Source organism: Amblyomma maculatum, chromosome 5 (genome assembly GCF_055883805.1).
Source record: "Amblyomma maculatum isolate TAMU_Amacu chromosome 5, ASM5588380v1, whole genome shotgun sequence".
In the NCBI taxonomy this organism is placed as follows: domain Eukaryota; kingdom Metazoa; phylum Arthropoda; class Arachnida; order Ixodida; family Ixodidae; genus Amblyomma; species Amblyomma maculatum.
In genome coordinates this window covers 79399190-79411554 of record NC_139348.1, presented here as the reverse complement: position 1 = coordinate 79411554, position 12365 = coordinate 79399190, and the positions used below count along the sequence as shown (strand labels likewise).

Genomic DNA, 12365 nt, shown 5'->3' with positions numbered 1-12365 from the left:
CTGATTAGTTAACAGCCGCTCGCCATTCAATCTCTCTTCTGTCTCCAGCTACATGCCCTTTCACTTAGAAAACATGCTGGAACTTCAGCGGAACGTTGATTGCCCGTCCACCGGACTATTTCCTGAGTATATATGCCAATTTATTTACTCAAGCTTCAGTATCGGTAAAATTGGTTTGCTCGCCTCTGTCTTGATTATTCTGTATTGCGCACTCATTTTTACTCATCTCAGGATTACCAGTACCATTTTTATTTCCAACTCATCACTGTATATGAATCATAGTTTCAAGCGTTCGTCTTGACATATATGAGAAACTCCCCTATTATTTTCCTTATCAGTATACTACAATGTTGTCTCTTTCGTGCAGTGGCTACGTCGCTTCACTCAGGACCCGGCATCCTTCCTCCCAATGGTGGCCAAATATGGGTCGAACATGTAATGTCTGCCTCGGGCACCTCGGCATGGTGAGAATTACAGTGGGAATAGATATTAATGCTTGGCTGGTTTGATAGAGAAACTAGAGTAGACTATCAGGCACGTTTATTATTCCAGCACTGTGAGACAGAAAAAACCTTTACACAAGAGCTTTGATATCTAGTGCAGCCTGGTTTGATAGAGAAACTAGAGTAGACTATCAGGCACGTTTATTATTCCAGCACTGTGAGACAGAAAAAACCTTTACACAAGAGCTTTGATATCTAGTGCAGCCATGTTATTCCGCAAGTTCCGAAGACCGATCGCATGCGAATAGCCCGAGCCAGTAAAAATAAGCTGGAGTACCACTGTAGGGAGGTACAGTCTTTTTTAAAAGTGTAGAGCTTATGGGGTCTGCTTCTGATTCACTCTGTGTGGCTTGTAATGCATTTCCGATGTTCAAAATCTTTTTATGCTATGAGCACTCTTTTCTCCTATCCTCTCCTATGGGAAGATCTTAACAAATGCTGAATCAGCGCCACTACGAGGCTCAGAAGCAGACCCCCTCCCCCCCCCCCCCCCCCTGGGCTCTACACTTTTGAGAAAGGTTGTATATATATAAGAGGCCGAAAACAAATACTGAAAATTGCGGAAAAAGAACATGTGTAAAAAAGAAGATGGCGCTGTGCCAATACAAACGACAATGAAGAGTTCTTCGCAATCAGCTGTCGCGCACTTGAAGCTCGTGCTGCTTTGATCGGACCAGAATTGTGCTTCGCAACAAGATCACTTTGCCCTACCGGTGGCCGTCCAAAGTTCTCCGGACAACCCAATAAACCCCACTTCGCATGTCTTACACTCTGTATCACAAGATAGCACTGAAAATCTTTTTTTGGAATTGGAATTGGAATTGGTTCATTGATTCCTCGTACAAGCGAGAGGAGGCAGGGACTAAAGGCTATGTGAAAGCCTGACAAAATCCATTTCATTTTTGTGTACTGCCATTTATCCTGACCATAAATTTAGAGATCGCAGTAATGTACCTTATGTCGCACGAAACGACTGAAACGGATTCATTATCATTTTTAAATTGCAGGCCTCATATTTTCATGTGTGAATGGTTGCTGTTTGGTAGTATGTCATCACAGTGTGAGTATCTCAAGGTTTCGCTGCTTCGTCCATGGTCGCACTTGAAAACGTTTAAACGCGTGTGGCTAGGCCTTCACTCCAAGCAGTTTTTGAGCCCTCGTACCTTTGAGCCCTCGTACCTGCAGTGCACGCTGCTCATTTCGCGTTGCACGTCAACAAAAGATCGAACGGGCTCACAGAACTGTGCCGAAAGCTCTCAAGGGAACGTGTGCTTTGTGCGCGGCGCATCTACGCGTAGGTCCTCGTACAGAATGAATCACACACAGATTGATGATATGTGCGGTTCTAGCAATAAAAGTAGACATTCTGAACACAGCAGATTTCTTGGTTATTTTTGTGCATTAATATGAATAGTATTTTGTTTTCGTTTAGGTTTTAGCAAATTCGTTTAATTTTTATTTTCTATATTTCACAAAAAGAGAAACCGTGAGCATATCCTGTATTCTACAATCATTCATAACATTCGACGTATATCTCTAAGTAGAGCGCAGTATACTATGCTAGCGTGGTCGGCTCAAGGTAAAGTTACAGCGCAGAAAAGGATAAATAGGGCAAGGTAGCTCTTACAAGTAGGCTTCTTAGGGTTTACTTTAATTTACGGATATTTGACAAATATAGCTCCATGCGCGTGAAATGTTTATCGTATGAAAGAACAAAACGCACGAAAAGGTCGACATGTCTTCCGAGTAAATAAGACGTTTGCTGCCCCATTTTCTCTGTCCACAAACTATCCTGAATAATGTTCATCCACGAAATAGCATACCCCAAACTGTACGCAATCAACTCCAATCACTACAGCAATGCTTTGTAAATAACCTGCATACATAACCAGCATTCTGAGGCCATGTTCGCAAAAAAATTGGCTGTGGTTTGGCCAATGACCATCCCGAGTACAACTGCGGAAGCAGTATCTGCGGCGAACGCAGGGGCGGTGGCACCTCTGAGTCCCCGCGCCGCGGAGGAGTCGTCTTGGTGGCTGTAAGGCTCCTCTAGGAGCCTTAGGTAGCTGTGCCCCGGGGGGCCAGCTGGGCACCGTGTGACGTCACTCCTTCCTGGAGCATGCGCAGCTGGCGCGGCGGCGGCGGCGGCGGCACCTCTGAGTCTCCTGCGCAGCGGAGGAGTCGGTGGCGGCTCGGACACGGTTCGCCAGCTTTGCTAAGTATGACGTCACTCGCTCCTCGCGCATGTGCAGCTAGGCTCACGGGGGCTCCGCAAAATGGTTCAGCGACTAGCGTAGTGTTGCTTCCGCAACAATATCAACCCCGAGCTGTGATATCCACATCATGGAGGAGAGAGAAGCAATGATGCGCTGCTATAGCCCTGCCGCTCAAGCGGGGGTAGTGCCCTTGACAACAGAGGCCGCCGGGGCTCCACGGCTCGATCCAAGGATCCAACATCCTCCCAACTTTACAAAAATTGTCTTCATCAACTAATTAATGCAATATTTCTTATCCGTCTTTTTTGCGGCTCTTCCTTGCAAGGAAGACACTATTTGTACATCTCGGCAGCCTTCTACAAATTAAAGAAGCCTTTGCATACTCTCCGACTGTTTCCATATTGCATATCTAAAGTCAGTTTCTGAATAACATGAGCTCTGAGTTTTCCTGCAGTGTTTTCCCATGCACTTGCCTTGTTTTGTGTCCTTTGCGAAATTCGTTTGTTTAGAAACAACAAGCTACTGGAGTAACTACTTTACTAAAGATTGTGGTAATGTATATAGTCCTTTTACCATTTACTGCACCAAAAATTATTCTCATTATACTGCAGCTATTTCTGAAAATAATTCTAATTGCACGTAAATAAAGTGTTGAGTTTCAACAAAAAGAGGGGAAGTAAACCTATAAAAATTCGCCATGTACGCAACTCAGGCGTTCTTATTACTCTAAGTGACTTCCGCTGGTTAGCATACTCCATTTTAACACCCGAACGATTCGCCTGGAGAGATCACTAACCCTAATAAGACATTAATGTTTTTGTTTTTGTTTTGGCCCAGGGACTAATCATGGCTATGACCGGCGTTGTACTGTTGGACCTCGGAGAGATATACAACACGAGCTTGTCGGCCGTCTCGCAGCTCATCACGACGCGGTTTGTCGGAGTTCTCGCCGGCTCTCTCATCGGTGCGTTGTGCATAGCCCCGATCAATAGACGAACACCGAGAAAAACCCTATACATTTTAGTTTTATCACAAGAACATATTTCGTCGTTGATAATTTTTAAAGTGGTGCTTTTGCGGTATAAAGTGACTCACGTCTAACTGAGGAAACTGGATTTAAACAGTTTCTCTTCTAGTTTACTGATATTTGTTGCATCCCTACCGCAACGTTCTTCGTGATCTATAATTAGAAATAAAAGGTGGTGATGAGGGGACCGTGACAGAAGTTTTGCGTACGTGCACCGTAGTGTGTTTTCGTTGAATGCCGGAAATGGTCACAGTAATATTCCATCCTTGGTATGTTTAGGTAATAACACCGTTGCTTGCAGTGCAAATAGTATTTCTGCCATTAGTAAAATGTGCCACTTACTGACGCAATTGTTAAGGCGCTCGGCTACTGTACCCAAGGACGCGGGATCGAATGGAGGAAAAAGCAAGGCGTCCGTGTACTGTTTGATTTCAGGGCACGTTAAAAAAACCCCAGGTTGTCGAAGTTTCTGGAGCCCTTCACTTCAGCATCTCTCATAAACTGAGTCGCTTTGGGGCGTTAAACTCCACAAACCAAACCATTAGTTATAAGTAATGTTTGAAAGCAGGCCAATATTTCAATACGTCGATCGTCAGCCAATCCGGAAGCCTCGTCTTTTATATATATGGCCCTCGTATGCAGTGACTTTTCCGCACGAGCAGTTCGTACTGTGTTTATATCTTAAAGTACTATAAGCAGAGAAATGGGCCCGAGAGAATGGGTCCGAGAGAATGGGTCAGAGAATACTCTCAAGTCACTGACATTCTAGTGGAAATTAAGAAGAAACGGGCATGGGCAGGACATGTAGTGCGAAGAAAGGATAACCGATGGTCTTGATGTGGGGGTTTTTTACCGCAAAGACAAGCACAAGATGAACATCAAGATGAACTACCAACTCGCCCAGCAGGAAGTTTTAATGAACCGGTGGTCGCTTAGGGTAACAAACTGGATTCCAAGGGAAGGAAAGCGTAGCAGGGGGCAGCACAAAGTTAGGTGGGCGGATGAGGTTAAGAAGTTCGCAGGGGTCAAGTGGATGCAGCTAGCACAGAACTGGGTTAATTCGAGAAATATGGGAGAGGCCTTCGCCCGGCAGTGAATATAGTCAGGTTGATGATGATGATGATTTTGACTATAAGCAGATTAAGTTGCAATCTAGGTTCCTCCAAAAACGCCGAGTTGGTTCTCTTGGTTTTTTGCAAGCGTATTCTGTACGCAACTCTTCTCCAGGAGGCAAGCTGTACGACACGTACAATACTCAAGTCATTTCCATCTTGACCATCGCGCTGTCCAGCTTGACAGCTTTCACGATCCCGCTTTGTGGATACTTGGCGGTGGCACATGTTGCGATCTTCTTTGAAGGATTCAGCTGGGGTGCTTTCGGCTCAGGTAAGAAAAACATTGCTGTTCAGCTTTGGCACCTATTTTCATCAAGTGTTTACAGTAATGCTGTTTGCTGGGTGAACGAAGGCGCCTAGCAGATCACGTCAGTTTCGTCAGTTGCGCGCCCGAAGCAAAGTGATAAGGCCGCATGCTAGAGGTTCTTAGCCGCATCAAATAAAGGTTGCAGTGGTCCGCGGCATAGATACGAAACAAAGACGCGCCACAAAAGATCAATGTAATCTAGCGTGGCAGCACCCACGTGCGCTTCATGGCACGCCCACAGTACACTGACTTCCACATCCCATTGTATCATGACTGACAACATCATAATGACGTGCATACACTAGAAACTTCCAAAGCCCTTCTCTATTATTACGTACTTTGTTCTGGTTACACGTTAAGCCGTGTATGCGTATTTTAGTGATATAAGCGACAGCTTCCAATGTACAATGCGCAATGCTAACAGCCATGGTTATGCGCACAGCTCTCCCATCATGGAGTACTGAAGTACTCTTTCGAAAAGAGACGCATAGAGTTAGGTTTATTTTAGTATAGATATAAATTGAAAGTCAGTGTATCGGCATATTTTGAAGAGCGTTTGAGGACCCACCAAGGTGAGGATGGCGTTGCCTTTCTTTTTGATTGCAGGCGCAACTGTCTGGACCATGAAGATGTGGCCTGAGAACTCGAGCCCAGTGCTACAGGTCTTCCATTTTACTTGTGGCGTAGGCTATATAATGGCTCCTTTAATTTCCCAGTCATTCATGTCTTCCCAAGCAGCCGATATCGAAAATTCAACGACTCTGACCAGTATAACTTTCAAACCTAGAGAAGACATAGACACTGTGCCTTTGAATACAACGCTCGCAAAAACCCCTTCAAACAGGAGCAAAATTTACTACGCGTACGCGATAGCCAGTGCCTACCAGCTGATTATAGGAGCTTCCATGACCATCTTGTACTTTATCGACAAAACCAACTTCAAGACGCGGAGGACCAACGTCGTGAACAGGATTGAAGAGAACATGCAGCAGTCGGCGCAATGCAGACACTTCGCCCGGATCACGCTAGCTTTACTCTGTGCCTTCATGCTCGGCTATACAACCATTCAAAGCACAATGTCTCAAATGTTAACGGCGTTCGCTGTGAAATGCGACCTGCACTTTTCGAAACTTTCCGCTGCTCGCCTTGTGGCTGTTTACTTCCTGTGCTTCACCGCGGGTCGGCTGGCCGCTGCTATTTTTACTGTCAAAGTATCCACCCATTCTGTGCTGGTCATATCTCATGTCGTCCTAGTGGCTACAGCTGGTCTGCTATTGGCGTGGGGATCAAGAAGTGTTGAAATTCTTTGGGCCGTCAGTGCTCTCATGGGTATAGCTCAAGGCCCTCTTAACGCAGCGGTGACATCCTGGGTTGCGAAGCGCATAAACATCACTAATAAAATGATGTCGATTGTCCTGGTTTCGGCGGCACCTGGATTTTTATCGCCTCCGCTTCTCGTGGGCCAATTCTTGGACAACGCTCCGGACGTCTTCTTGTACGTGTCCTTTGCAGCCGCCATGGTATTGACAACGATTTTTATCGGAATGTGCTTTTACCTCCGAGAGAGATCTATAATTTGGGCAAACAAAGAACTGATCCAGAAAACTGACAATGGGGCACCTGACGATACGCCTTCTAATTGAGCAGCCAGCGATACCACGATCTGAGCACTGAGCAATGACCCTTAACGTATCGAAGTGCAAAATAATATCATTTAGCCGCAAACGAAACAATTCCAGCTTTCCATATCGCATTCAAGACGATTTACTGACTGTCGTATCCCATTACAAATACCTCGGTGTTAATCTTTCCTCTGATCTTTCATGGTCCTTCCATATTACATCCATATGCGCTGCCACCTCAAAGTCATTAGGGTACCTACGACATAAGCTCAGGAATTCTCCTGCTAATATTCGTAAACTAGCTTACCTTACTTTTGTTCGTCCACAACTTGAATTTGCTTCATCCATTTGGTCTCGCTATCATAACAACATGATCACAGCAATAGAATCCATCCAAAATAGGGCAGCACGATTCATATCTCGAAACTATAACTACCATTCAAGTGTCACTGTGATTAAAAGTAACCTCTCGTTAGAATCCTTAGGAACACGCCGCGACATCGCCCTCCTAACACTATTTCACAAGTATGTATACCCCAATCGATCCTGTCCGCTTCACCTCGATGTTCCATCCAGCACGTCCAAAAGATTGCACAATCACCTTCGTTTTACAAGAATATATGGTGACACATTAGCCTTCAACTCATCAGCACTTCCACGAGCCATCAGATTATGGAATAACCTGCCAGACATTATCGCTTCTCTTACTAATCTAGAAGCTTTCCATCGCCAACTCATCACATTATATCACTGAGTCTTCATTTTGCCTTATTTGTCTTATACCATTTTTATTAAATTTGTTGCAGCTGTTAAATGTCTTGATGGGTTTTTTACTTGTGTTTGCCTATGTACTCTTTCCGTTTTCTTTTTCCTTACCATTCTCTTTTTAAGCGCCATTCGGGGCACTGTGTGCCGCTTGCTGTTTATTGTGCTTAATCTGTGTGTGTACCATTGTGCTTTAATCTGTGTCGCGTATTTCTTTTTCTTAATGATATAATAATTTCCGCGTCGTACTATTTTGTTTGTTCATATATTAATTACCTTTGTATTTTTTGCCTGTTTCCTTACATTTTATGTATATATTGCACTGCATAGATTTTATGTCCCCCTTACACAATGCCTAATGGGCCTGTAAGGTTTTTTTAAATAAATAAATAGGGTGTGCCCCGCGACAGGTAATTTGAAAGTCGAAGCTGAATTCATTTTTTCACTTAAGATTTGACAAACCAAGCCCATTATCATCGGCAAACATCATCGCATCGAGCCAATTATCCGATTTAAAACTTTTGTTCCAGTACAAAGAAGAGATACAGAAACTATGGCCTGGAAGGGTTTTTCGTTATTTCCTCGGTTCATCTTCAGCGTGTTTTTGCGAGGCTTTCGCGGCTCCTTCCTCCTCCGCAACCTCCTCACAGTTATTTCTACAACGCTGCGATGAAATTTGTTTCGCTATCGCTCTGTCGTCTGTATGGTTATTAGGTAAATCTGTAAATCACGTGCCTGGCAGCCGGTAGTGGGCAGCTGCATGCAAACGTGGCTGATTGGGCTAGTTGGCAATTCTTGACATGTTACCGGTCAGGATACAAGGTTTTATGGTCGTTAAAACGTTGTGAGGCTGCATGTTTTGGTCAATTTCTAGTAGCTGCAGCCAGGAACTGGGAGTTTCAGATTGAAATCAAACCCATTTTTACTCTGGAACCAGGAATCAGACAAGCAACTAATACTCGATGCAGGAACGCTCATTTAGCTCGTTTGGAGCGGGGCGTCATTTCTTTCCTGGCATCTTGAACAGCATACGATGCCCCTGTCAGATGTTACTTGGCACTGATTGGTCTGTACTAGCCTAAAAAGTTGAAACTCACCTTTCCGCCCATCTATCTGCTTTCCTTTTTGCCCCTCTGTGAAAAAACTCGCGAGCATGTTTCTAAACGATGTTACTCAAATTGTAGACAACCCCCCGTATCCCAGAGAAAATAAACATATTACCCTCTGTAAGGACGATATACGCATGACGAATTTTCCAATAGACACGGAAGGCCTAATATCTTGAGATGAATTCTACTACTGCAAAACACTTGAACATATTTCGCTATCAGGTTTACTAACTCAGCAATCCTTATCACTTTGGAACCAGAAGGACGTAATCTGCTGCAAGCCATTGTCTTTATTTGCTGCTGGCAACCTAGGAAGGCATGCAGTTGTAGCGCGCTGAATGGCCTAGACGATACTAAGAACATTTTGTTCTGTTTCCGCCAGCTCAAGTTGCCGAGCGGGGTTTTATCATTCTCTTTGTCGCCCAAGATGCGCCGACAAGCATCATGAATGATTGCAGCCCCTAGCGTCTTCTTCTGCATTGTTCCAAGCTTTTCTGGTCACCTTTGGCAGCTTTGTATACATGTTACATCGCTGACTTCAAATTGAGCACTGACGAGTAAGCGGCAATTCGCAGTTCGATGGCTACAAGCACACTTTCTGCTATCGCTGCCGCCAAGCTGGCGTCGGCGGTGAGTTGACTTGCACCGTAGATTCTTTTGTTGGCTAAAGGTAACCAACAAATAGCTCCATTCTGAGTGATTGATTGACTGATTTATTGATTATTCTTACTATAATTAAAAGTTCGTACTCCACGTCTTTAAAGCTGCACTTGTCTTTGCCTCCTCACTTCACTTTATTACTTTAAAACTTCAAATTTGAAGGCATTACTAAAGGAGAGAGTGGCGATCTAAACATGGGATATACAAAACGAACTTATCATTGGGCATATATGATGCGTCACGAGTAGGCGTTTGTTGTTTGCAAAGTTACCTGCAATTCAAATATGAAAAAGATTAGAGCCAATTTACATTGTTAATTAAATTCGAACTATGTGCCCAGCAGCGCTTACCCCTTGTATAGTTTTCTGTGCATTTTACAGTTTGTTGTGCATCTTTTTGATTTGATATAAAATGTTTCATGCATAAAGTTTAACTGTCTGTGTGTTGCTTATTTTAATTTTATAATATCGGGCAGATGAACGAAAATAGTTTATTTTTTACTTTTTTTACATTTTAGTGCAGTTGAATCAACGTAGGTTTGTGATCTGGGCAGCGGCGTCCGCATTGTGAAAGGCCCACTCTCTCTAAGTGGGTGCCTCTGCGGCCGCCCGCCACTTGACAATGGCAGGTCACCCCATCCCTCGCGTATCATCCTGCCAGATTCTTGGACTTCATATCCATGCGTCAACTAATCAGGCCAATGTATCTACAACCGTTATAGTTTGCAATCAGCTTACGCATCTAGTTCGCCGTATTCTCAATAAGTACACCGGGCTACGCGAGAGTCAAGTCAGTCAGCTTGTCCACGCATTAGCGTTCAGCAAAATGTTGCACACAATTCCATACCTTACTCTAACCTGTACATACGCCCACAGAGCGCCTATATTCTATGGGGCTGTTCTTGCCCCTGGGAGACCTCATACAACATAAAAACCGGCAAATGGCACGTCTGTCTAGCACCAAACAAGGACATTGGATACTACCGCCACTTAGTTGCACTCAAACCTATTGATCTCCCTATTGTCAGGAATTGTTAGGAATTGTCAGACACGGTTTTCTATGGATTAAACGCCTTCATGGATGTCTGCGAACGCCAAGGAAATGTCTTGCTCTCTTGAAGCAAAAGCGGCACTATACTAGGTAGAGCAGCACCTCGCGTGTCTGATAATTTGACCATGATTTAACTTTCAGGGCACAGGAGCACAAACTGTTGCTATATGGTTCAGGCTTTCTCAGAAATATATGACAGACACTGTGTTTCCCTTTGCTATAAATCAACAGACAGCAGAGCCGCGTTTCAAGTGAGCGTTAATTTGACCTCAATTTGGCTTTCGAGGTCATAGACTAAGAGTGACTATAAATGAAAAAGCCATGACGTCAGCTACGGCTGGGTATGAGGGCTAAGAAATCGCGCCTTGACTCAAAGTTAGCCATGGGATACAACGGAGGCTGCAATGTTCTTAGAGCTCGGCGAAGATGTCATTTGGCGCTTGCGACGTTCTATCGTTCGGATGACATAGCTCGTCGTGCGAAGATAAAGACGAAAAACAGCGAGGCCAAAAGAGCTAAGCGGGCTGCAGCCAAGACGAAGGAGAACCATATGTTGAAACAAAGAGTTCTTTCAAGCGTAATGAAGTTGTGAAGCTTTCACTGAATACCAAGTTTACTGCGTAAAACCTCTGCTAATTTTTATTTAGGCGGGCCACAAAACATATAGTCCCGCTCAAATGCGAGGCGAGCGCGAGCCGCAGCTGCGGAAGCAAGTCACCTGGTAAGCCGTATGGCTGACACACCTCTCCTCCAATTCTAGATCAAATTTACCTTGGCTCGGGAGAAGCACTACAAGAACTTTTCGGAGGTGACATACCTGTATTTCATCCTTTTCAGCTACACTTAGTGTGGTGGTAACCGCATCAGGCGATCTTTCTTTTGCGATGCATCGCGCGATGACGCTGCAAACGTTTATCGCTGCCACTGGTACAGATGCGTGAATCGTCAGGACTCGATGAATAAGCGGCGCGTTTTCGGTGCTAATCGGTCATCGTCATATTGCTGTTCACCTCACCTCATAAGCGGAGACTAAACAATATTAAGTAAGATAACTGTACCGAACTAAGCTTTCCAGGTAACTCTGAGGTGTTGAGGAGCGCAGTGCTAGTGGCGCCGTATGGTGCACATACTTGCCAGAAAATGTTTCTCTTACATCCTTCCACATTAATGATAGATGTAGGCACAACACTTGGTGTATGTGTACCTGTTGTGCATGCCTTAACTGCACTCGCCACCGCTTCAAAGGCGGACGATTGTTGTTGCGACACACGTCTTTTTTCTGTCTTTTAGAGCGCAGCTTTTTGGCGCCCATTCCTGCATTTCGCGGCGTCGCTGTAGGCGTTCTCTCCACACCGAGTTCCATAAAAAATAAATAAATTGGTTGGTTGGTTTGTGGGGTTTAACGTCCCAAAGCAACTCAGGCTATGAGAGACGCCGTAGTGGAGGACTCCGGAAATTTCGACCACCTGGGGTTCTTTAACGTGCACTGACATCGCACAGCACACAGGCGCCTTGCTTTTCGCCTCCATCGAAAAGCTGCCGCCGAGGCCGGGATTCGATCCCGCGTCCTTGGGAACAGTAGTCGAGCGCTGTAACCACTGCGCCACCCCGGCGGGGGATAAATAAATTGTTGTAGAAGACCTTAAACAGGGCAATACGTCGTCAATAGTCAATGGAACGTTCTGCGATCAGTCGTGAGACGTGTCAGCACACGGACGAGCGTCGAAGTGAGCTTCGTTGTCGTTTTCTTTCCTGCCCATCACGCGCGTTGAACATGCTTGTTGTCGTTCTCTTCAACAACAGGCGCTGAACATATTAGAGCCCAATACCTGTTTTAAAACGTCCCCCTGGCTAAAAGACGCCATCCTGGCGGCTCATGGCGATGTGACGATGGCCGAATCGTAGTAAGGTTTCAGGCGGTTACTGTGTACTATTTCACAATTTCGGCGACGGTGGTCATTGGATGGCGTAAGTGGTTCGATGAGGTAGTT

The 12365-nt window shown here is 44.9% G+C and overlaps 1 protein-coding gene across 1 annotated transcript; it reads left to right on the top strand.

Moving 5' to 3' along the window:
• The first annotated feature begins 422 nt into the window (after positions 1–422).
• On the top strand, positions 423–11221 carry LOC146188562 (sodium-dependent glucose transporter 1A-like). Its single transcript, XM_084605072.1, has 5 exons — positions 423–464; positions 3557–3683; positions 4974–5132; positions 5775–6688; positions 11135–11221. Exons 1-5 carry the CDS (start codon positions 423–425, stop codon positions 11219–11221), a joined length of 1329 nt encoding a protein of 442 aa, XP_084461198.1.
• Positions 11222–12365: the final 1144 nt, after the last annotated feature.

Coding starts and splice junctions, on each gene's coding strand:
- LOC146188562 (XM_084605072.1), top strand. CDS start 423: ATGGGTCGAACATGTAATGTCTGCCTCGGGCACCTCGGCATG. Junction 465..3,556: donor GCCTCGGGCACCTCGGCATG/GTGAGAATTACA, acceptor GTTTTGGCCCAG/GGACTAATCATGGCTATGAC. Junction 5,133..5,774: donor CTGGGGTGCTTTCGGCTCAG/GTAAGAAAAACA, acceptor TTTTGATTGCAG/GCGCAACTGTCTGGACCATG.